Source organism: Nycticebus coucang, chromosome 18, assembly GCF_027406575.1.
Source record: "Nycticebus coucang isolate mNycCou1 chromosome 18, mNycCou1.pri, whole genome shotgun sequence".
In the NCBI taxonomy this organism is placed as follows: Eukaryota; Metazoa; Chordata; class Mammalia; order Primates; family Lorisidae; genus Nycticebus; species Nycticebus coucang.
In genome coordinates this window covers 40305644-40331453 of record NC_069797.1, presented here as the reverse complement: position 1 = coordinate 40331453, position 25810 = coordinate 40305644, and the positions used below count along the sequence as shown (strand labels likewise).

The 25810-nt window shown below is 37.7% G+C and overlaps 1 protein-coding gene and 1 non-coding gene across 7 annotated transcripts in view; both read left to right on the top strand.

The window, feature by feature from the left end:
* USP32 (ubiquitin specific peptidase 32) overlaps positions 1-25810 on the top strand; it is a 216031-nt gene that overhangs the window by 172771 nt on the left and 17450 nt on the right. For 5 of the 6 annotated variants that reach the window (XM_053570184.1, XM_053570186.1, XM_053570187.1 and 2 more), the window contains 12 exons: positions 3988-4147; positions 8527-8681; positions 9838-9919; positions 11357-11431; positions 12033-12171; positions 12434-12539; positions 14078-14251; positions 15197-15371; positions 15826-15977; positions 16950-17061; positions 18649-18860; positions 22217-22401. In XM_053570184.1, the coding sequence (XP_053426159.1) occupies positions 3988-4147; positions 8527-8681; positions 9838-9919; positions 11357-11431; positions 12033-12171; positions 12434-12539; positions 14078-14251; positions 15197-15371; positions 15826-15977; positions 16950-17061; positions 18649-18860; positions 22217-22401 (1727 nt within the window). The remainder of the gene's footprint in view (positions 1-3987; positions 4148-8526; positions 8682-9837; positions 9920-11356; positions 11432-12032; positions 12172-12433; positions 12540-14077; positions 14252-15196; positions 15372-15825; positions 15978-16949; positions 17062-18648; positions 18861-22216; positions 22402-25810) is intronic. The other variant, XM_053570185.1, reaches the window with a different exon arrangement.
* On the top strand, positions 2842-2998 carry LOC128571485 (U1 spliceosomal RNA). Its single transcript, XR_008375891.1, has one exon. It is a non-coding gene; the product is annotated as a U1 spliceosomal RNA (small nuclear RNA).

Sequence of the window (25810 nt, the reverse complement as noted above, 5' to 3'; positions counted from 1 at the left end):
TCTTGAACCCGTGGGCTCAGGCATTCCACCTGCCTCAGCCTCCCAAGCACTGGAATTACAGGCTTGAGCCACTGTACCCAGCTAGACAGCAATTATCAAATGAGTTTGTTCAGAGCCTCACAAAAGATCATGTTTTTTACATTGATGTCAGATGCATATTAGTTTAAGCTATAATTTTTCTGGACTAAAGGTTTATTTACAGGCTCAGTGGTATTTTTCATCTCTAAAGATGATAAATTTGCCTGATTTCAGGAAGAATTGATTTAAAACCATTCATAATATGATGTTACCAGTTAAGACAGTGGTTCTCAACCTGTGGGTCACAACCCCTTTGTAACAATGAAAATACATTCTGCATGTCAGATGTTTACAATATGATTCATAACAGTAGCAAAATTACAGTTATGAAGTAGCAACAAGAACAATTTTATGGTTGGGAGTCACCAGAACATGAAGAACTACATTAAAGGGTCGCGGAATTAGGAAGGTTGAGAACCACTCAGTTAGGAGAACACTACAGCCATGCCAAGGTTAAAAATGAATGCTTTCATCTTCATACTTACAGAAATCATTTTTTTAAAATGTAGCTTTGTTTTATTTGCATATGTGATACACACTCAATGATAAAAAGTTAAACAATATAGAAAAAGAGAAAGTAAAAATCATGTCATACCCTGCTACCTAGCGATAACTACTAAAAACATTTTCTTGTGCATCTGAACAGAATCCCTCTGTTTTTGTCCATCTACATATATGGATATGTGTGGATAATTTTATGAGAGAGAATCATGTTATACCTTATGTTTTGTGATCTGTTTTTGCTAACACAGATACAATAGATATCTTTGTATGCTAAGAAATTTAGACTTGTACCATAATTTTTAATAACTGCGTAGTGTTCTCCTACATCCATAGGTACAGAAATCATTTATTAACCAGTTTACCTACTGATGGACATTTTTTTACTTTTAGCTTTTAGTTGTTTAACCTAATTTTCTGGGCTGGGTGTTGTGGCTCACACATGTAATCCTAGCACTCTGGCCGAGGCAGGTGGATTGCCTGAGCTCACATGTTCGAGACCACCCTCAGCAAGAGCGGGACCCCGTCTCTAAAAGTAGGTGGGCATTGTGGCAGGCGCCTGTAGTCCCAGCTACTCAGGAGGTTGAGGCAAGAGAATCGCTTGAGCCCAGGAGTTTAAGGTTGTCGTGAGCTATGACACCACAGCACTCTACCAAGGGTAACAAAATGAGATTCTGTCTCCAATAAAAAGTAATTTTCTGTAACCATTCTCTTTCTAACTGCATTGAGGGTGATGATCTCTTTAATTTTAAATTACTATAAATAGAATTGATATATCAAAAAATACACACATTTTATATTTTAATACAAGTTGTGTACTCCTTTATTTTAAAGATTATACCTCAACTAGTTTTTAGATGAAGAGATTATATTGCATTTGTTATTTGTTAGGTGACACTGCAGTTTAACAAGTGCGTAAAGACAATTAAAACGTAAATTAATGCGTAAATATCTGTGTGAGAATTTGTTAAACTGTAACTTGCTCACAAAAATCACTTGATACCTTGAAAAGCAAGATATATAGTATAAAAACTACTCCACTATTAGTTAAGATTTTGCCAGAGGTATATTTTTATGTTGTCTGACTACAGATGCTGAATTATTAATCTTTCTGAAAAGCACACTTAAACTGAAATGATAAGTAATGATGGTTGGCTTTGCAGCTGTCAGGGCCTGTCTAGGCAAGGTGGATAGGTTTTATTTCTTTTGGTGGTCTCAGAGGAGTGTCAGGGAAGGCTCCTTTTACTGCTTACTACACATATTTAAAAAGGAGTTGAAAAGCTCCAAAATGGACTCTTTCAAGTGCCATATTATAGCATATCATAACATGCAGAATACATTTAAGAAATAGTCCTAAAGTCTGGTTTGTAATTTTTTTTATTTAATTTATTGCCTCCTTTTGATAATAAAATAATGTTCTATTGCATAAGGTATTGGTTACTAGAATAAAGAAAAATAAAATACAGCCTGATCACCTGAAACTATAAACTACAGATTCTATAGGATATTTTTCTTGAAAGACTTTAAGTTTTACCCTAGTGTTCCTTTTAGAACATAAAATTGATAATATGCTTCTCTTAAAACTCATAGAACATGCAGGGTGGGGGTGGGGGTAGTGGCTCATGTCTATACTCCTAGCTCTCCCGAAGGCTGAGGCTGAGGCATAGATCACTTGAGATCAGAAGTTTGAGACGAGCCTGAGCAAGAGCAAGACCCTGTCTCTACTCAAAATAATAAAACTAGCCAGGCATTGTGGGTGGGTCCCTGTAGTCCCAGGTACTCAGGAGGCTGAAGCAAGAAGATTGCTGAAGTCTAAGAGTTTAAGGTTGCTGTGAGCTATAACACCTTAACACTCTACCCAGGATAAGAGAGAGAGACTTGGGGCGGCACCTGTGGCTCAGTGAGTAGGGCGCCGGTCCCATATGCCGAGGGTGGCGGGTTCAACCCAGCCCCGGCCAAACTGCAACAAAAAAATAGCCGGGCGTTGTGGCGGGCGCCTGTAGTCCCAGCTGCTCGGGAGGCTGAGGCAAGAGAATCGTGTAAGCCCAAGAGTTAGAGGTTGCTGTGAGCTGTGTGACGCCACGGCACTCTACCTGAGGGTGGTACAGTGAGACTCTGTCTCTACAAAAAAAAAAAAAAAAAAGAGAGACTCTGTCTCAAAATTTTTTAAAGAAACCTCATAAAACAATATTTTTAATAATAAATGTTTTCCTGTGTATGTGGGCTGATAATCAGATTAGAGCTGCTTACTAATACTATTCCATACTTAACCTGGCCAGGGAAATACCATGATCAAAAAGGTGGTTTTGCCAAGGCGAGGCTTATCCATTGCACTCCGGATGTGCTGAGCCCTGCAATTTACCCAAATGTGGGAAACTCAACAGCATAATTTGTGGTAGTGGGTGGAAAAAAAATCCTATTCCAATAACTTGAAACCTCAGTTTTGTACATCCAATTTTTTTGTTTAAGTGATAGGCAAAAAATATACGTACAGACTGGTTATACAAATAGAACATTGCAAATATTTATGTGGAAACAATTTTGTCCTTACTACTAATACAAAAAATATAATTTTAAGTAATTTATAATACTCTTTATATGTATTAGAGAAATGGAGGTGGTTTTTAAATGATGTCCAGTGATAAAGTTTTGTGGGATAATTGGGAATAGTTTAAGTTACTAAGCTTTAGGTGGCAATCATGTAGTTAATGATTTCAGTTACTGTCGTAGTTTCTGACTTTTAGCTTCAGTTTTATGAATTTGTCTTTAAAATGTTATTTACATACATGAAAAGCATAAAAATGAAAGGAATTATGGTGTCAGGGTAGCAGAATTATGGATACATGTAATATTTAAGAGTTTTTCCCTTAATTTGATTGTAACTTCCTTTTACATGAGAGAAAACAAGCACAGGAGTTCTAATCTTAAAAAATAGATATAGGAGCAGGAGCTTGAAAGTATTTTAGCCCATATAACTATAATATATAGGTTTCAGTAATCTACTAAAATACAAATAGTGATTTTTTTTTCAAACATTTTAAAATATATATGAGGGCTCAGCGCCTGTAACTCAAGTGGCTAAGGCACCAGTCACATAACACCAGAGCTGGTGGGTTTGAATCCAGACCGGGTCTGCCAACAATGACAACTGCAACCAAAAAATAGCTGGGCGTTGTGGCGGGCGCCTGTGGTCCTAGTTACTTGGGAGGCTGAGGCAAGAGAATCACGTAAGCCCAGGAATTGGAAGTTGCTGTGAACTGTGATGCCACAGCACTCTACCCATGGTGACAGCTTGAGGCTCTGTCTCAAAAATAAATAAATAAATAAAATATATATCAGAAGTTAGATTAAAATGCAAGTTCTGGTTCTTTGTTCTAAGTGCTCACTTTTTATCTTTCAAAACCACAGGTGATCAAGAATAGCAAAACAGACATCCCAGAACTGGAATTATTTCCTCGCTATCTTCTCTTCCTGAGACAACAGCCTGCTTCTCGGACACAGCAGTCTAACATCTGGGTGAATATGGGTATGATGAGCCTGAGAATGTTTCCTCAGCATTTGCCGAGAGGTAACTTAAGAATGCAGCAAGAATATCATGCATTTCCTTTAAAAAAAAGAAAGAAAGAAAACCAAGCTGCTCAGAGTCTGGTGCCACTGTGTTAACATACATTCCTATCTGCTTTCATACATACAGAATCAGTAAATCACTGTGGGGTTCAGATCTATGGTCATGCGCAAGACTGGACGGGGGAGGCAAAATCCCAGCAGTAAACGAAGGAAGAATATTTCTTTTTCTAGTTTATAGACATGGAGATAATAAATAGAAATATTTTACGTATTTTATTACTTTGAGATACAAGGCTTCATAAATTGTTACTAGATTTAGTCGTAATCTGCCAGTCATTGACTGGTCTTTTTAAATCCACTCATATTTGTAAGAAGTAATTTCTTTTATACTGTCATCTTTTGTGTTTGCTTTTTACGGTTTTTTTGCAGGGGGGTTGTTTTATAGGGCAAATGAAATACATTTCCCATGGTAGATCTAAAGAGGCTTTATAAGAGACAGATAATACAGAGCAAAGGGAATATTTTTAGAAAAGAAAGTAACATGTTTACTTTGAAAAACACCAAGCCTATTAAAATGACATATAAATGAGTTTATACTTTAATGTATAACATACAAAAAATTCTCCTTTGACTTCTCTATGAGGTTAAAATTTTATTGGTGGACAAATAAAATTGTGCCTTCAAATATTTAAATTGTTCTTTAGCAGTAAAGAAATAATAAGCATTCATTTATACAAAGTCTCAGACTTTGTATTAACAATACCAGAATTTTGTTATAATTGATATAACTTAGTATATAAGAAGTACCTCTAGAGCCAGACCAACCTTATATAAGTACTAGCTCTCCTTGGAAATTGAATAGGGTTAATTTTATGTCTTAATTAAAGGTTATATCCACATAACATATGAAGAATTGTTCAGTATCGTTTGGTAAGCATTATAGCAAAGCAATGGCTTCTGCCTAACCAAACATCAAAATCAAGAAACAGTAAAATAGAATCATTATGAAACATTCTTGGTTTAATTTCCTGCTGAATGGAAGTGTTAGCCTTGCTTTCATGGCACCCACAGCACATGTCTTTTTCAATTCTCTTTGAAAGATAACATGAGAGGCAAGATGTGTTGTTACGCTTTTAGTAAGTATTCTTTATAACTCTTGTGCTGATCCTAGATTTTTTGCTGCTTCTATAAATTACCCTAGATTTGGTGCTATTCAAAAACACAAAATTATGTTTAATAAGTGGCTGCCTGCTTAATGAGCTATGCTATAAAAACTTATAGAACTCAAATTTTCATATTGTGGCTTGGACAATAGAGATTGACTTGGACGCTATACTTTTGCATATGCTTTTGAATCCTAGAACTGCGTAGTTCGGATGCTCCAAATTTGTTTATAATTTGAAATTGCATTCTTTACTAATTAGCTGTGAAATCAATCATTAATCATTTTGAAATTTATAAAATATGCTTTCTTGCTGTAATCTTATGACTAATCCCCTGATGTATATTTGGAGAAATTTGCTCTTTTGTTTTTCTTCCAGAGATTATTGTTTGTTCACTAATAGTAAAAGATTTGCTTTGCTATGTGTTTAAAAATTGATCACCATTAGATTTTATTCTGCCACGACATAATAGTCACCTTTTTCAAATACTCAACTTACATAGCTGTTTTCTTTTTTTTTTTTTTTGTAGAGACAGAGTCTCACTTTATGGCCCTCGGTAGAGTGCCATGGCATCACACAGCTCACAGCAACCTCCAACTCCTGGGCTTAAGTGATTCTCTTGCCTCAGCCTCCCGAGTAGCTGGGACTACAGGCGCCAGCCACAACGCCCAGCTATTTTTTGGTTGCAGTTCAGCTGGGGCTGGGTTTGAACCTGCCACCCTCGGTATATGGGGCCGGTGCCTTACCGACTGAGCCACAGGCGCTGCCCTACATAGCTGTTTTCTAGTCTTTTTTTATTCCTTATAAAATGACAAGTATTCAAACCTTGCCACAGTTAACAGTAGCTTTAAATATAGCCTTTTCTACCAGTAAGGCCACAGAAGTCATTATTTCTTAGGTGGGTTTTATAGTATATCTTGGGTGAGTGAATTCTTTCTGAGAGTTCTAAAAAAGCAGATGATGGCTCGGCGCCCATAGTACAGTGGTTATGGCCCTGGCCACATGCCTCAAGGCTAGTGGGTTCAAGCCCAGTCCAGGGCCAGCTAAACAACAATGGCAACTGCAACAAAAAAATAGCCAGGTGTTGTGGCAGGCACCTTAGGACCAGCTACTTGGGAGACTGAGGCAAGAGAATCGCTTAAGCCCAAGAGTTTGAGGTTGCTGTGAGCTGTGACGCCACAGCACTCTACTGAGAGCAACATAATGATACTCTGTCTCAAAAATAAATAAATAAAAGCAGATTATGCCAATATTTTTCTCACTTTGTTTAGCAGTGACGACTCACTAAAAACACATTTAATGGGAGAAGAAATGCTAAGTCATTATTAAATGGGTAAAAAACTACCTGGAATAGTCTGGGTGTAGGGGCTAACACCCATAATCCTAGCATTCTGGGAGGCCAGGCTGGAGGATAGCTTGAGCTCAGGAATTTAAGGTTGCTGTTAGCTAGGTTGAGACCATGGCACTCTAGCCTGGCAACAGGGCAAGACTCTGTCTCCAAAAATAAAACCTGCCTGGAATTTATACATGTACTCCAGAGGTACTCTAGAAGAGTTATGTTACATTTGTATTTTTGTTTTTTCAGTTGCTCAATAAAATACAGCCTCCCATAGACAGAGCTGATCATTTTTGACCATTTTAAGGTACAGCTTTTGTCTGGATTTTGGGCTGATAGTTAATAAGAGTTTAGCACGTTTTTGTAGCAACTTATTTGATTTCCATAATCTCTTGTCATTTCATTCCCCTCTTCTTTTTTTTTTTTTTGTAGAGACAGAGTCTCACTGTACTGCCCTCAGGTAGAGTGCCGTGGCGTCACACGGCTCACAGCAACCTCCAACTCCTGGGCTTACGCGATTCTCTTGCCTCAGCCTCCCGAGTAGCTGGGACTACAGGCGCCTGCCACAACTCCCAGCTATTTTTTTGTTGCAGTTTGGCCGGGGCTGGGTTTGAACCCGCCACCCTCGGCATATGGGGCCGGCGCCCTACTCACTGAGCCACAGGCACCGCCCCATTCCCCTCCTCTTTTGAAGTATGTGTTTAGATTTGATATATTCTTTCTTCACTTTTTCCCTATATTCCCTAAAGCCCTGTAGCAATTCAAGGTAAATGTCTACTGTCATCTTATTAGATGAGCAGATGATAGGATTTCCACTTTTCAGTAGGGCTATTATTATTATTTATTTTGTATTTTATTTATTTATTTTTTATTTATTTATTTATTTTTTTGAGACAGAGCCTCAAGCTGTCGCCCTGGGTAGAGTGCTGTAGCATCACAGCTCACAGCAACCTCAAACTCCTGACTTAAGCAATTCTCTTGCCTTAGCCTTCCAAGTAGCTGGGACTACAGGCGCCTGCCAGAATGCCCGGCTATATTTTGGTTGCAGCCGTCGTTGTTTGGCAGGCCTGGGCTGGATTTGAACCCGCCAGCTCTAATGTATGTGGCTGGCACCTTAGCCGCATGAGCTACAGGCGCCGAGCCACGTAGGGCAATTGTTTATTTATTTGGTCATGGGCTTGCTTCTTGGCTTCATTTACAGACATAGAGTCTATAACTATTTAGAAATTTAAGTAAAATTGTCTTTTTTTTAATTTGTACATAAATTTTCTTTTCTTACTTAATTGTACCAATGTGTCAGGTAATTGGGCTATTTAATGACTGAGAGTGATGGGATTAGAAATTGGAAAAAAGTTTTAGAAAGTGAATCAGGTGAATCCAATTATCTATCTGTGGCATTCAAATCCAGTCCCATTTTATACCCTCCACTCTTGCACTGAGTTTTATTTCATTTTGCTATTGAAGTGATTCAGCTGAGGACAGCCAGATCCCACTGCCAGGTATTTTTTTAGCATTTCCCACTCTTCTTAGAATCCAAATTTTGCCAATTATTTGGGCCTAAGGGCTTTTTTTTTTTTTTTTCAAATTCACTTTAAGACACTTAAATCTCCAGTCTTCATTTTAAAGCTTTATAGTATTCTTCATCTATAAAACTTTTTTTTTTTGCAGTTTTTGGCCAGGGCTGGGTTTGAACCCGCCACCTCTGGCATATGGGGCCAGCGCCCTACTCCTTTGTGCCACAGGCGCCACCCCATCTATAAAACTCTTAAACCTATAATTCTCATTTCTTATTATTTCTTAAAATAGTATGGTTCCCATTGCTGGAAAGAGTGCTTTATTTTACATCTGCCTTTTTCTTTATTGTGATTACTATAACCATAGGAAATGTACCTTCTCCGAATGCACCTTTAAAGCGGGTATTAGCCTATACAGGCTGTTTTAGTCGAATGCAAACCATCAAGGAAATTCATGAATATCTATCTCAAAGGCTGCGCATTAAAGAGGAAGATATGCGTCTGTGGCTATATAACAGCGAGGTAAGAGGCATCTCACATTCAAGAAGAGTCTGATATTTCATGAATGTAGAATTTTTTACCGTAGTAACTATTCTAAAAGCCATGTCTAGGGTCTCAGTGAAAACTTTATTTTTTAAATTATTATACATACATGTAAGCATTTGTCACTAGAGATCCAGTTGATCACCCATGGACAGTATTATGTTAGAAAGATTATTGTTGTAAAGTTAATAGCAAATATCTTATTTCTTCTCATTTACTAAATAAACTATTTTAGATTTATATTAAGGTAAGTTATACATATGTTTAAATTTTCAAACAATACAGAAATATATAGTGAAAATTCCTTTTTTCCCTCTGACCCCCGTCTTCTGCTTTCCTCAGAGGCAATGCTGTTAATTGCATATATATTCTTGATATAGTCAATATGGAGAATACTCTGAAAGTGGGTCATGACTGTGTTTTAACCAGTTTTCTCTTCCCTGGTGTGTTCTTTCTTAAATCCTCCTTTGATCACCATTGAGAGGCAGTATCATACAGTAGTTAAGAGCATAGCTCCTGGAGCCACACTGCCCAGAATTAAATCCTGGCTTTGCCATGTTTTATTTGTGTAATTAAGGGCAAGTCACTTAACTCTCTCAGTTTTCTCATAAGTGAAATCAGGAAATAATAGTATCTCCCTCAGGGTTGTTGCAAGAATTAAAAGAACTCATTTTGTAAGCATTTTAGACAAAACGAACATAAAACAAAAATGTATAATTCTACTGTATGGCTTTTGGCTTTACATTTTCAGTTCCTGGTAAGTAAGTAAGTTCCATTTAGCACACTTACTGAATTTCATACTAAGTACTAAAGAAAATTACTTTATTGCAAACTTCTCAGAAAATTTAGGTCTTGGTGAACTTTGGTATAATATGCCATAGATCTTCTCCAGGGCCCCCCAAAAATTATATATAATTTTGTTTTAAGAAGTAGAGAGTATATATGAAGTATGCATTGTCTTTCCCTGATTTTGCACTTAAATTATAAATATTTGTAAATAAGTATGATATGCTAAATATCTGTACCTTGATTATGTAACTACAAGAAAGTTTTAAATTGTCATTCATTTTTATTTCTGTATTTGTCTCAAATTTACTAACCAAATTAACAAAAATGTTTTCTCCTTCTTACATAGAATTACCTTACTCTTTTGGATGATGAAGATCATAGATTGGAATATTTGAAAATCCAGGATGAGCAGCACCTGGTAATTGAAGGTACAAGATGGGAGCATGTATTTATATTAGATTTTTAGGGGAATAATTTAAGAATTACTCACTAATAATCCATTACATAGTTTTCCCCATGGTAAGTATTATTTGACTATTAGGAGTTTTGGGGAAGGGTTGGATTTTTTCTTTTTTCTTTTGAGATAGAGTCTCATTTTGTCACCCTCAGTAGAGTGCTATGGCGTCACAGCTCACAGCAACCTCCAGCTCTTGGGCTATTAGGCGATTCTTTTGCCTCAGCCTCCCAAGTAGCTGGGACTACAGGTGCCCGCCACAATGCCCGGCTATGTTTTTGATGCAGTTTGGCCGGGGCCGGGTTTGAACCCGCCACCCTCGGTATATGGGGCCAGCACCCTACTTACTAAGCTACAGGTACCACCCATAGGTTATTTTATGGTAAAGAAAACTCATTAACCTCCTAGGTAACTCTACCATAATATTTAGATTACTTCAGAAGAAAAATATTTTGTTTACAGTCATTTGCTGGAATAGGGTGAGAATATTGGGTAAAAACAAGTGAATTCACTTACCAGTTTACAAAGTCTTTTCAGATTTTCAGGCTACCCCTTTGAATTTGACTAGTTATTAGCCCAGGCTTTTATTAGTCATCAAAACTGGCAGCTTACTGGCAGAGCTAATTGTATATTCACACATCGATTTACACACTTACATGCACATGTCATTGAAAACTTAAGTATCTTTTCCCTTTAAGATTTATGGGAATTCTGACAGCTACCTTTGTAATAAAATGCATAGATTTCTCTGATAGTTGTTATAATTGAAGAAAGAATTATAGTATTTCTAATTATTTAAGTTTTTAAGAAATTCCATTGTTTTTGAGTTTTAATTACTTCTAGAGATAATTGAGTATAATTCTTCTTCAAGGAGGTAATTGAAGGAATAGTGTATTCTAACAAAGAGACTGAAGTCCCCAGAATATAAAGTGTAGGAATGGGTTCAAAGCTAGTTGCAGTCAAGCACCACATAAAGATGTTTTGATCAACAAAGGACCACATATACAGCAGTGTCCCATGAGATTATACCATTTCTTTTTACTACGTTTTTTCTATATTTAGGTATGGTGAGATACACAAACACTTCTACCATTGTGTTACAATTGCCTACAGTATTCAGTACAGTACATGCTGTACAGGTTTGTAGCCAACGAGCAATAGCTATAAGTACCATATAGCCTAGGTTTCTGTAAGGGCACTGTGTGATGTTTGCAGGGAGATAAAATCACGTAACGATGCATCTCTCAAAATGTTTCTCCATCATTAAGAGACATATATAGTAAAATTGACTTGATTTTTTTTTTTTATCTTCTCATGTAAAAATAAGAATTATTATTTTTTAAGCAGAAAAAATTGAGTGGGTATGAATTGGACAGGTAAGAAATTAACACATTCCTGTCTGTCTTTCCAGTTCGCAACAAAGATATGAGTTGGCCCGAGGAGATGTCTTTTATAGCAAATAGTAGTAAAATAGATAGACACAAGGGTAAGTCTCCAATGTCTTGTTTTAAATGTATGAGATGATTAAATCATTTAATCATATCATTTGATCATTATATCCCTTGACCATTAGATTAAATCCTTTTATCATTAAATCACTTAATCATCATAAATGATTTTAAATATATTCTTTTTTATTCTTCTCTCAACTACTAAAAAGTGCTAATAACTTTTGGTTTTCTAGTTCAAAAGTAAATTAGGCCTCCACTTCTTTTGTTTTTCCTGAACCAGCACTTGATGTTAGTAAACCCAGCATCAAATTATTTTCTAAATTTCTTTCTAACTCTGCAATGAAATAATTTATGTATTTTAAAGACTTGCTAGAAGAATTGTTTGAATTCTTTAAAAAACATCATCACGATTAAAGATTAAAGAAAATAATTGGTGTTTCTAGGTTACAAATAAGCATGGATCATCATGATTACCAGATTCTCCATGAAAAACCTTCTGACCTTTAGTATTTAGAAGACTTGCTAGAGAAAAATTTAGCTGATAAAAAGAGTTATAAAAATAACTGTTAAATACAGGTAACTGTCCTACGGCATATTACTATAACTAAGCTTTGGTTTTCATATTGTTTGTTCCAGTTCCCACAGAAAAGGGAGCCACAGGTCTGAGCAACCTGGGAAACACATGCTTCATGAACTCAAGCATCCAGTGTGTTAGTAACACACAACCACTGACGCAGTATTTTATCTCAGGGAGACATCTTTATGAACTCAACAGGTAATTTTTCTTGAGTCAATTGGCCTCCTGGCCTTCTGTGATTTCGATACAACCCTTTATCACCTAAATCTCCTCTTTTTTCAGCCTACGGGAGAAAGATCATATCTTATTTGCCCTGTTTAGCATGAAATAAGGGCTATGGGGTGCTTCTCTTTTTTCAAAAAGAAAAGATATTTTGATGTGAGAAGCTAGGTATTTCTGTGCTCATGTGATTGTGATTTATGAGAATCTTTGGCAACAATTTTTCCTCTCAAACTTCTAGGACAAATCCCATTGGTATGAAAGGACATATGGCTAAATGCTATGGTGATTTAGTACAGGAACTTTGGAGTGGAACCCAGAAGAATGTTGCCCCATTAAAGCTTCGGGTAAGCAAGTTAAAATAATATAAAACTATTTTATCTCTAAACAGTTGTAGTTATTTTTCTCTACTTCTTTATATGTTTAGCTTTTTAGTTTAGTAAATATTTTTGGATTCTTCACTAGGCATAAACCAGATGTTAAATGCTTGTTTAAATAGGTACACAATACTACTATATATGTAGTGGGAAGGAAAAGATCAAAGGCACGGTCTAAATTTGGAATGTCATTCATTTTACTAATGTATTAAATGTCTTATTTTTATGACAAGTAGACCTTTTCTTGGTAATCTGTTATTCTTAGCAATATTCTATCTCAGAATCTAATTAATTATAACCAATTTTTTTTTTGAGACAGAGTCTCACTCTATTGCCCCAGGCTAGTGTGTCATGATGTCAGCCTAGCTGACAGCAACCTCAAACTCCTCCTGCCTCAGCCTCCTGAGTAGCTGGGACTTCAGGCACCTGCCACACTGCCTAGCTAATGTTTCTGCTAATGTTTCTATTTTTAGTAAAGATGGAGTCTCACTTTTGGTCAGGCTGGTCTCAAACTCCTAAGCTTAAGCCATCTGCCAGCCTCAGCCTCTCAGAGTGCTGGGATTACAGGCATGAGCCACCACATGCCTGACCAACATTTTCAATAGGACTAAGATAATAGGATAACATTTTCAATAGGACTAAGATAATAGGATAACATTTTCAATAGGACTAGTTCTCTCTGTAGAATCTAAAAAGTAGCAGAATGTAAGAAAGTAACTAATGGATACAAGTTTTATGTTTATACCATATGTAGTACATTTTAGGGAAGTTAGGATTATTTATTATCTTTATTTAAATAAAACAAGGCAAAGCCTTTTAGATTAAAAATAAGCATAATATCTGAAGATTTGACTACTTTCCACTTGCCAGGCAGTTGTAATTACTTTTATGTGTATTAACTCAATAATGATCCAATAGTCCTATAATGTAATCCCCATTTTATAGCTTAGCAAACTAAGGCTCAGGGTGATAAAATAGTTAGCCCGAGGTTATAAAGTAGTAAGACCTCATAGTTAAACTCTATGCTATTCTGCCTCTAATAATAAAGGGTGGGTGCAACAAAACCAGGAAATGTAACTGTGAAAGAAAACATAACATTATAAAAATAGCATAGGTATATTATGTTATATATTTGTAAAATATGCTTATTTTATATATATATATATATATATAAGAATGTATAAGACATTATAGAACAGGAAGTCTTTGAATATAGCAAATGCTCTCTTAATATTACTTAATGTCTTAAGTAACATCTATGTGCTTAAAGAACTCAGTTTGCTTATGTGATACAGAACTGGGACACAGTACTGGCCAAAATGCTTCTCTTTTTGTTCATTTGAGACTAATGAAGATTTTATGATTCTCCAAATATATTTGCTGAAAGACAGGCAGGCTAAATACCGTACTATTTACTTTCTTATAAAACCACTGTTTGAATTATGGGGCATGTTCATTCCTAATTTTACGAGGTAGGAAATAATGACTGTGACTCCTTGTGTTTATAGTGGACCATTGCAAAATATGCTCCCAGGTTTAATGGGTTTCAGCAACAAGACTCCCAAGAACTTCTGGCATTTCTCTTGGATGGTCTTCATGAAGATCTCAACCGAGTCCATGAGAAGCCATATGTGGAACTAAAGGACAGTGATGGGCGACCAGACTGGGAAGTAGCTGCAGAGGTTTGTCACTTTTTTTTTTTTTTTTTTTTTTTTAAGAGGCACAGTCTCACTTTGTCACCCTTGGTGGAGTGCTATGGCATCATAGCTCACAGCAACCTCCAGCTCTTGGGCGCAGGTGATTTTCTTGCCTCAGCCTCCCAAGTAGCTGGGACTACAGGCGCCCACCACAACACCCGGCTATTTTTTTGTTGCAGTTTGGCCAGGGTTGGGTTGAAACCCGCCACCCTCGGTATATGGGATGGCGGCCAGCGCCCTACCCACTGAGCCACAGGCACCACCCTGAGGTTTGTCACTTTTGAGTTTCTAACGTAAGCAGTAGATAAAATGTCTGGCCACAGGTATATATAGCACAACTGAAATGCAAAGCAAACTATTCTATATTCAGAATTTTGCTGTGAAAACAAAGAAATTTCTCTTTTTCTGCTTAATTCTTATGCAGTAGTACCAAAATAAAAGCACCTTTGGGGGGTGAGGGTGGGGGGAAGCCCCTTTAATGAAAATAAAAAAGTTGTTGCCATTTCACATTGTAAACTTCATGCAACTGAATGTAGGAATAATTAGGAGTTTAAGGAAGCCCTGTAATTGTTAAAATAGTATATACAGTGACCTATAGGCATGTTTTATCTGCTTTTTAATGGATAAAGAACTTTAATAGTTACCATTATACATAGTGAGAACAAATGAAAAATAGGATTTTCCCTCTGAACTTAATATTTTATAGGTTATGCAGAAAGAACCACATTCTATTCAATAGCTAGTTTTCTATGTTCAGTAGGCAGTACTTCTCAAATTACATGTATGAATTATAAATTTATAAGCAGAAAGCTTGTATTTTAAATAAAGATTGTAGATTTTTGTTCTTGACATTTGCTTACATACAATATATTTAACCAGTTTTTTGGAATTGTCTAGAAATGCTTATCCCATAATCCTTTTCATTAATAGGCCTGGGACAACCATCTGAGAAGAAATAGATCAATTGTTGTGGATTTGTTCCACGGGCAGCTAAGATCTCAAGTCAAATGCAAGACATGTGGGCATATAAGTGTTCGATTTGACCCTTTCAATTTTTTGTCTTTGCCACTACCAATGGACAGTTATATGCACTTAGAAATAACAGGTGGGTTGCAAAGTTCTGAAAAACTACTTGACTCTGTTTTCTTGTACCTAATTTAAACAGCCTAAATTTCTAAGTGTAGTTATTTGTTCATAGTGTGTTCTCATGATTGGTAGTCAGCGTATTACAATCTAGCTTTTGACATGATTTGAGATTTAAAAGGTTCAGACCATAGGCCCAATTTTGTGGCTATAGGTTGATTTTTAATTCCAGGCATGCCAGAAGCTCTCTTTAAAGCCTTGCAAAGTCATTCACACTTCTGTATCAGAGGAACATAAAAAAAAAATCTTAATTTCACTCAGTAGTATGCCTAAGTATAATCTGTTTGAGCCTTTACATATAAAATAAAAAATATAGGCTGAAATGCTTGCTATTTGCAAGTCAGCTATATCTGTATTTAGCGTATCAGACTTTCAGTGAAACCTGCATTTTACTGATGATCTTTTCTCTTTACTAGTAATCAAGTTAGATGGTACTACCCCTGTACGATATGGACTAAGACTGAATATGGATGAAAAATACACAGGTTTAAAAAAACAGCTAAGTGATCTCTGTGGACTTTATTCAGAACAAATCCTTCTCGCAGAAGTACATGGTTCCAACATAAAGGTATATAAAATACTAACTACTCTTTACAGGAAGAGTACATTTTTTTTATTTTGTCCTTTGATTCTATCCTTGAAAGATCACAGCTCTCTCAATTATCAATTGTTATGTTAAATGGCTGAGAGAGATACTCAAACATAAAAACTGAACAAAAAAAAGTATTAAGTTTTTCAACCTAGAAACTTAAAAAGAGAAAATACTGAACTAAACCCTGGATGACAGAGTGAAACCCTGTCTCCAAAAGAAGAAAAAGGAGAGATAAAGGAATGATAATTATGGTGGCATTGTTAAAGAGAAATATGTAATGTTGCTTATGTGGAGTGATCTAGTTATGTTCTTATAGTATAGGTTTCTTCCAGATACTGCTGCTGATACACTTGACATCTCTTCTGTATTATCACTGTCACTAGAATTCTTCCTAGGTTAAAGTATTTTATATATTTATGAATGCCTGTTTAAATATTTATTTATGGTGCCATAAACTTGGCCTTTCACTGTATTCAGAAATTAGAGAGTAAAGACAAATTAACACCCGTCATGTATTCCTGCATACCAGTTAGGGAAATAAATCTAATAAATATATTGCCTAGTCTGATTTAAGCTCCTGTCATTGATATCATGTACATTTATCTGTGGGGATACTGAACATGCTTCCACCTCATTGACATTTTCTTAATATGAAATGTAAAAGCAAGGGTTTGGGGCGAATGCTTGAAATGAAGAATGAAACTTAAGAAATCAGTCTCACACAACATATTTCCTATAAAAAGAGAACAGTTTTCTTTGGAGCGAGATAAGTTTTCAGTTATTCTATTAAGCATTTATTCTTTACTAAGTTGAGAAAAATTATTCAATCATCTTGTTTATTTTACTGATGAAAGCATCTAAGACATTCTCTTCAAATATATCAGACACATAATTTTTTCATTTTATCTGAAACATCACTCACTTCTCATCTTACTGCTTTTTCTGTAGAACTTCCCTCAGGACAACCAAAAAGTGCGACTTTCAGTAAGTGGATTTTTGTGTGCATTTGAAATTCCCGTCCCTGCATCTCCAGTTTCATCTTCTAGTCCAACACAGACAGGTAAGGTAGCGCCAGAGCCCCTTCTCTTAATCTGAAGCTTTAAATATTGGCCTATAAATTGTCATCTTTTTTATATTAGTTTGTGCTGAGGATGTTAAAGCAAGAGAATTTTGGAACCTAAAGAAAACCTTACTGATGATTCCTCGTTTTGTATTTGAGGACTCTAAAATTTAGAGAACCTAAGTTATTAAGTTAGGTAATTATTAGCTAATATACCTTTGGAATTCAGATCTCTTTTAATTTATATCTAATATTGATATGGCAACTGATGGGTGTGAGAAAAACATACTACCAGAAAATATAAATTGTAAATACAGGTAGAAAGGAATCTGTTTATCCAATATTGTATGTGATTTAGTATGGTCACTCACTGAGTTCTTTTGGTCGTTAGTGTGCTTTGCCTGTTTATACTTAAGTTAATTAAGTATACTTAATACTTTATACTGTTTATACTGTAGTTAATTCCCCTACTATATGAAGCTCCTCTAATTGGCACATGCTAGACCAGAGGTCCTCAAACTATGGCCCGCGGGCCACATGAGACCATGTGATTGTATTTGTTCCCGTTTTGTTTTTTACTTCAAAATAAGGTATGCGCAGTGTGTGTAGGAATTTATTCATAGTTTTTTTTTTGTTTTTTTTTTTTAACTATAGTCTGGCCCGCTAACGGTCTGAGGGACAGTGAACTGGCCCCCTGTTTAAAAAGTTTGAGGACCCCTGTAAGACAGTACTGATGGTGAATTGGTAGATGATTTAATGTTGCTTTTTTTGTTTACAATATCACTTGTCCTGGGCGGTGCCTGTGGCTCAGTGAGTAGGGCACCGGCCCCATATGCCGAGGGTGGCGGGTTCAAACCTGGCCCCGGCCAAAAACTGCAACAAAAAGAAAAAATAGCCGGGCATTGTGGCAGGCGCCTGTAGTCCCAGCTACTCGGGAGGCTGAGGCAAGAGAATTGCGTAAGCCCAAGAGTTAGAGGTTGCTGTGAGCCATGTGACGCCACGGCACTCTACCCGAGGGCGGTACAGTGAGACTCTGTCTCTACAAAAAAAAAAAAAATATCACTTGTCCAATAGAATTCTGCAATGACGGAAGTTTTTTATGATCTTTGCCATTCAATACGTTATCTACTAGTCACATGGGCTATTGAGCACTTGAAATGTGAGACTGTAGGAATGTTTTAAATTTAAATTTAAAAACCAATATCTGACTAGAAGCTATTGTATTGGACAAAATATTTTTAGAGGAATAGAGAAATGCATTTTTAGAGAAGAGGAAAAAGAAAATCAATTATAGAACAGTTTGTATGCCACAGTATGGTGCTGATAAAGGGTTTTTTAACATTCTACTTAACAGGTTCCAGTAGTTTCTCTTGCTTTACCATTTATTCATAATTGTAAGTTATGGAAATAAAATAAGAAATTAAAATCTTCCAGTAAATCTAGACTTGTTATTTGAATTGTGATTTTTCTCTGTCCTGTGTTAAGAGGTTGTACTGTCAATGGTCTAGATCCTCAGAATACATGAGAGAAGAGCAAAGATGAAGGTACTACAAGCTTATGATGCTTTATTTATGTTTGAATTTATAGATTTCTCCTCTTCCCCGTCTACAAATGGAGTATTCACCCTAACTACCAATGGGGACCTGCCCCGACCAATATTTATCCCCAATGGAATGCCAAACACTGTTGTGCCATGTGGAACTGAGAAGAACTTCACAAATGGATTGGTGAATGGTCATATGCCATCTCTTCCTGACAACCCCTTTGCAGGCTACATCATTGCAATCCACAGAAAAATGGTTAGTTAAATTTTAGGTTACTTGCCAGTGACATTTGTGAAACATAGTTCTTTTCTGTCTTTGCAACTTCTTCATTGAATGCTTTTTCTCTTTTTCATTTTTTTCTCTTATAAGGATACTTCTCATTGAATTTGGGGCCAACCCAGATAATCCAGGAAAATCTAATTTTGACATCCTCAACTTTATTTGCAAAAACCCTTTTGCCAAATAAGGTCACATTCACCAGTTTCAGGAGTTAGAATATGGATATATTTAGGGGCCACCATTCAAACCACTACAGATATCATTTGTCATAGTATTAAAAAAAAAATTAAGTACCACCAGGCACAGTGGCCTATAACCCTAGCTGAAAAGAGTTTGGCAATGTTTTGAAATAGGACAATGGCTGGATGTGGTGACTCAATGCCTGTAATCCTAGCACTTGGGAAGCTGAGGCAAGTGGATTGCCTGAGCTTACAGGTTCAAGACTAGCCTGAGCCAGGGTAGCCCCATGTCTCTAAAAAAAAAAAAAAATAGTCGGGCATTGTGGCAGGTGCCTATAGTCCAGCTACTCAGGAGACTAAGGCAAGAAGATCACCTGAGCCCAAGAGTTTGAGGTGTATAATGAGCTAAGATGCCACAGCACTCTGCCAAGGCTGACCAAGTGAGACTGTGTCCAAAAAAAAAAATAGGACAAGAACTTAGCACAGTTAGAACAAGTTGAGATTTTTTTAGATGAAAGAAAAAGTTGTTAGGAAAGGACAAAAAGAGAATTCTGGTGCAACAGAATAAGGAATAGAGTTTTTTTTTTTTGCCTTGAGGAACTGAGCAGGTATGTGGGACTGAGAGCACTGGGAGAAGTTACTAAGAGAAAGAAAATTTGTGTAGATTTAGCTTAGTTTTTAAATTTTATAAAATATCTGTACAGGACATAGAGTCTTAAAATTGTGTATTTAACTAAGTTTAAATAAATAATGGCAAAATAAAATGCTTTGAGAATCTGAAATAAAGAATGGCCTTTTTACTCAGAAACTAGCTAACCCCTAGTGAGTTTATAAATTATTGATTTAGCTTTTCTTAGTTAAATTTTAGGTTACTTAGTTAAATTTTAAGTTACTAACCAAACTTCCTTTTTTTTTTTTTTTTTTTCTTGAGACAGAGTCTCACTTTGTCACTCTTGGTGGCCTGTAATCCTAGCTGAGCCCAGTTGTTCAGAATCAGCCTTGGGAACATAGCAAGACCATGGCATTATAGCTCACAGCAACCTCATACTCTTGGGCTCAAGCAGTCCTCTTGCCTCAGCCTCCCAAGGAGCTGGGGCTACAAGCACCTGCCACAACACCCGGCCGTTTTTAGAGATGGGCCTCTCACTCTGGCTCAGGTTAGTCTTGAATTCCTGAGCTCAGGCGATCTACCAGCCATGGCCTCCCAGAGTGCCGGGATTACAGGCGTGAGCCACCAACCCCAGCCCCCAGCTAGACTTCTTAAAGAAGTAAATGTTCGGCTCAGCGCCTGTGGCTCAAGCAGCTAAGGCGCCAGCCACATACACCTGAGCTGGCGGGTTCGAATCCAGCCTGGGCCCGCCAAACAACAATGACGGCTGCAACCAAAAAAATGGCCAGGTGTTGTGCCGAGGGCCTATAGACCCAGCTACTTGGGAGGCAGAGGCAGGAGAATCACTTAAGCCCAAGAGTTTGAGGTTGCTATGAGCTGTGACACCATGGCCCTCTACCCAGGTCAACAGCTTGAGGCTCTATCTCAAAACAAACAAAAAAAAAAAGGGCGGCACCTGCGGCTCAGTCGGTGGGGCGCCGGCCCCATATACCGAGGATGGCAGGTTCAAACCCGGCCCGGCCAAACTGCAACCAAAAAATAGCCAGGCGTTGTGGCGGGCGCCTGTAGTCCCAGCTACTCGGGAGGCTGAGGCAAGAGAATCGCTTAAGCCCAGGAGTTGGAGGTTGCTGTGAGCTGTGTGATGCCATGGCACTCTACCGAGGGCCATAAAGTGAGACTCTGTCTCTACAAAAAAAAAAAAAGAGAGAGAGAGAGAATTAAATGTTCAAACTTTTGAGTGATCTTGAATTCCGACCAATCATTCTATTATACTGAACTTTTGGTTTAGTGAGCAGCCATTTCCAAGCTAATTCTGTGCAGTATGTCTATACAGGCAGTCCTCCTGGGTTACAAACTAGACAGGTTCTATAGGTTTGTTCTTAAGTTGAATTCGTATATAAGTTGGAACAGCACACTTATTTACCTATTATACCTATAATAACCTCTGTTTGTAAGAGAGAGAGATAAGAAAAATTGCATTTTGAGAGAATGGCACACTTATTTACCTATTATACCTATAATAACTTCTGTTTGTAAGAGAGAGAGAGAAATAAAAATTGCATTTTTGAGGGGAGATTTTTTGCTTAATGGCTTTTTTTATTATTTTGGAGACAGTATCTCACTCTGACCCATGCCGGAGTGCAGTGGTAGGAACACAGCTCACTATAACCTCAAACACTTGGGCTCAAACAATCCTCCTGGCTCAGCCTCCCAAGTAGCTGAGAGTACAGGCACGCACCACCACACCAAGATAATTTTTCTATTTTTTGTAGAGACAGGTTCTTGCTATATTGCCCAGGCTGATTTTGAACTGAACAACTGGGCTTAAGCAATTCTCTCCTATCTTAGCCTCCCAAAGTGCTGGTGGGATGGCTGGGTGTGGTGGCTCTTGCCTGTAATCCTAGCACTCTGAGAGGCCGAGGCAGGTGGTTTCCCTGAGCTCATAGGTTTGAGACCAGCCTCAGTAAGAGCAAGACCCCATCTGTAAAAATAGCTAGATGTTGTGGCAGGCACCTGTAGTCCCAGCTACTAAGGAGGCTGAGGCAACAGAATTGCTTGAACCCAAGAATTGGAGCTATGAAGGGACAAAGCGAGACTCAGTCTCAAAAGAAAAAAAAAAACAAAGTGCTGGTGTGTCTGCTGTACTGGGGTCTGGAGTGTCCTTCCCACGGCTCTACTGGAGTATTTTCTAGAGAAAGAATTAATTGTTTAAAAGCCTTGAGCTATGACATTATTACTAGTTTTTACATGTGATTCAGTATGTGTGAAGAATATTTATTACAGAAAACTGTAGTTCAAATATATTGATTGCTGAAATTTAAGTGTGATAGGTGGGCAACAATTCTGAAATTGGCAGTACTTCAGTTTTTCAATAATTTCAATTTAAATAGCATTCTCTTTATGGTTTAGTAAATAAAGAGAATAATGTGATGGTGACACATTTGAAAATGGTGGTAATGCCTGATAATGGCCGATAGAAGAATGAAAGGAAGGAACCTGAGCCTTGTCTTCTCAGTTCTCTATTCTCTTATTTGTGCACATAGATGAGGACAGAACTGTATTTCCTCTCATCTCAGAAGAATCGCCCCAGCCTCTTTGGAATGCCATTGATCGTTCCATGTACTGTGCATACCCGGAAGAAAGACCTATATGATGCAGTTTGGATTCAAGTGTCTCGATTAGCCAGCCCACTCCCACCTCAGGAAGCTAGTAACCATGCTCAGGATTGGTGAGTTCAGGGGATCAGCCTAGACTTCTGGTTTCTAAACTACAAAAGAATAATTTATGGCCAGGCATGGTGGCTCACGCCTGTAATCCTAGCATTCCGCGAGGCCAAGGCGGGTGGATAGCTTGAGCTTACAAGTTTGAGACCAGCCTGAGCAAAAAACTGAGACCCTGTCTCTACTAAAAATAGAAAAACTGAGGCAAGAGGATCGCTTGAGCCCAAGAGTTGGAGGTTGTTATAAGCTATGATGCCACGGTACTCTACCCAGGGCAAAAAAAATAACAATAATAATAATAATAATTTATGTGAGTTCTGTGTAATTTATAGGACCTACCATGTCAGGTTAATCATTCCTAAAAGAACCATTCAGGGCGGCGCCTGTGGCTCAGTGGGTAGGGCGCCGGTCCCATATGCCGGAGGTGGCGGGTTCAAACCCAGCCCCGGCCAAATTAAAAAAAAAAAAAAAAAAAGAACCATTCAGAGGACTTATCAACCATTTAGTTTAATATTTAATGTAAGAGATACTATGCAGCTTCCTTTTGTCACCTAAAAGTTCTAGTGTCTGATAATTCTTCCATTCTCTAATCTCTTACCTAAATTTGTCCTGCTAATGCTTCAGGTAATATCCTAGTATTCTGTTGTTACAAAAATAGAGTATGAATTGACCATGACATTTGTATAATTTGAAATTCAGAATGAGAGTGCTAGTGCGCATGTCTGTACATGAACTTTGAAAAAGTCTCACACCATAACAGATGATTCACTTGGGTTGTTTCCATATTGTGTTAGTCCATTTGCTTTGCTATAAAGGACGCTGTAAAGGACTGTTTCTAGTAAGACCTTCAGGGACTTTCCAATCAAGGCAGAAAGTGAAGAAGGAACAGTGGCAAGAGAAGAGCAAGAAAGGGAGAGGTTAATACCAGATTCTTTTAAACAACCAGCTTTTATGTGAACTAATAAAGTGAGAATTCGCTCATTATCATGGGGCGGGCACCAGTCCATTCACGAGGGAATCTATCCCCATGACTTAAAACACCTCCAATACTGGGGCTCACATTTGAACATGTGATTTGTGGAGGCCAAACATTCGAGGCTTATTATTCTGCCCTGCCCCCACCCTAAGTCTCATGTACTCAAACTGCAAAATATAATCATCTCATCCCCAAAATCCCAAAGTCTTAACTCTTTCCATTATCAACACAAATGTTCAAGGTCTCTTCTGAGACTCAAACCAAGTTCTTTCTTTTTTGTTATTGTTATTTTGACTGAAAGACAATAGACAGAGCCAAGTTCCTTCTAGCTATGAGCCTGTAAGATCAAAAATAAGTTATTTACTTCCAGGATGTAATAGTAATACAGGCATTGGGTAAACATTCCCATTCAAAAAGAGAAAGATAGGCCAGAAGAAAGGGGCAACAGGCCTCATGCAAAAACCCAGCAGGGCCTCCATTACATTTTAAAACTCCCAATGTGGTCTTTGTAGGACTGAAACCCAGCAGGGCCTACATTATATTTTAAAACTCCCAATGTGGTCTCTGTTTACTCCATTGTTCCACATCCTGAGTATATTATGAGAGGGGTGGGCTCCCTAGGGCTTGGTCAGCCCCAACTCCATAGCTTTTCTGGGCAAAGCCCACATATATGACTGCTCTCACATGTTGGAATCTGACGTCTGTGGCTTTTCCAGGCTCAGGGTACACTCTGGAGGGCAGTGGCCCCATTCCCACAGTTCTACTAGGCAGTGTCCCAGTGGGGACTCCCTTTAGGGGTTCAAACCTCACATTTTCCTCTGCACTGCCTCAGTAGAGTCTCTCTGCAGGGGTCTACTCCTGCAGTGGTCTTCTGCCTGAGCACTCAGGGTTTTCCATATATCCTCTGAAGCTGCCAAGCCTACCTCCATCACTCTTATATTCTGTGTTCCTACAGAATTAACACCATGGAAGCCAACCTGCCAAGGCTTAAGGATTGTGCTCTCTGGCATGGTGGGTGACCCAGATACCTCCCACCAGGTCCCACCTCTAACACTAGGATTCACAGCGTAACATGAGATTTGGAGGGATCAAACATCCACTGGCATGGTGGCTCACACCTGTAATCCTAGCACTCTGGGAGGCTGAGGCAGGTAGATCACTTGAGCTCATGGGTTTGAGACCAGACTAAGACAGAGTGAGACTGTCACTACTACAAATGAAAAACTGTGACAAGAGCCCAAGAGTTTGAAGTTGCTGGGAGCTATGACCCCATGGCACTCTACCAAGGGTGACAGAGTGAGACTCCGTCTCAAAAAAAAAAAAAAAAAAACGTCCAAGCTATATCACACACCATGTCATTTTAACATGGAATAATTTTCTAAATCTAGGTAAAGATAATAAATATTTTCTGGTTTCTTTCCTTTCCTCCTTCCACTGTTCTGTTGAATTAGTGAATGCATTTACTTTTAATAATTATAGGATTGTGATGCCTTATTTATATCTCAGTTAAATTGCAGATCATTTTCTTGCTGTTGTGGTCCAAATGAAGGTTCTGTAGTAACTGAGGGAAGAATTTCTCTTTGCTTATTTGTTATGTGATTTTTTTTTTAATGATTAGCAGTAGTGCTTAAGGTAAATAAATGTTAAAAGAAAAACTGACAGTAATGTGCAATTTAGTTGACGAATGTTGTGTTCAGTAAAAATCACAGTTGGGCAAGAGTAAATTTGAAGTGAAAGTCTAATTTAATTAAAGGGCTTCTAGATGAGGACTTTTTCTAGGATTTGCAAGTGAATTACATATGGAGTATAAGGAAAAGAGGAGTCTAGGCGGAGTTTTCAGCCTGAACAATTGTTTGTGAATGGTAGTACCGTGTAAGGAAAAGAGGAAAACTGGAGAAGGACAAGTTTTGGTAAGAAAATACAGGAACCAAGTTAAATTCGAGGTATCTATAATGTGTTTAAGTAAGAAATTTCACTTGAGTGTTTTTTGCTGGAGATGTAACTACAGATCTCCTCAACATAAAAATAGTTGGTATTTAAAACCCTGAGACCAAGGCCAGGCACAGGGGCTCACACCTGTAATCCTAGCACATTGGGAAGCCCAGGCGGATGGATTGCTTGAGCCAGAGTGAGACCCCCCCAATCTCTAAAAATAGTCAGGCATTGTGGTGGGCACCTATAGGCCCAGCTACTCAGGAGGCTGAGGCAAGAGGATCTCTTGAGCCCAAGAGTTTGAGGTTGCTGTGAGCTATGATGTCATGACACTCTACAGAGGGGACAAAGTGAAACTCTGTCTCAAAAAATAAATAAATAAATAAAATAAAATAAAACCCTGAAACCAGATGATATAATTTAGAATTGAAGTACAATCATCAACTCTTGACCACTCTTCTTTCATCCATACCCTTACTGACCCTCATTTTATAATATTGTGGTAAGAT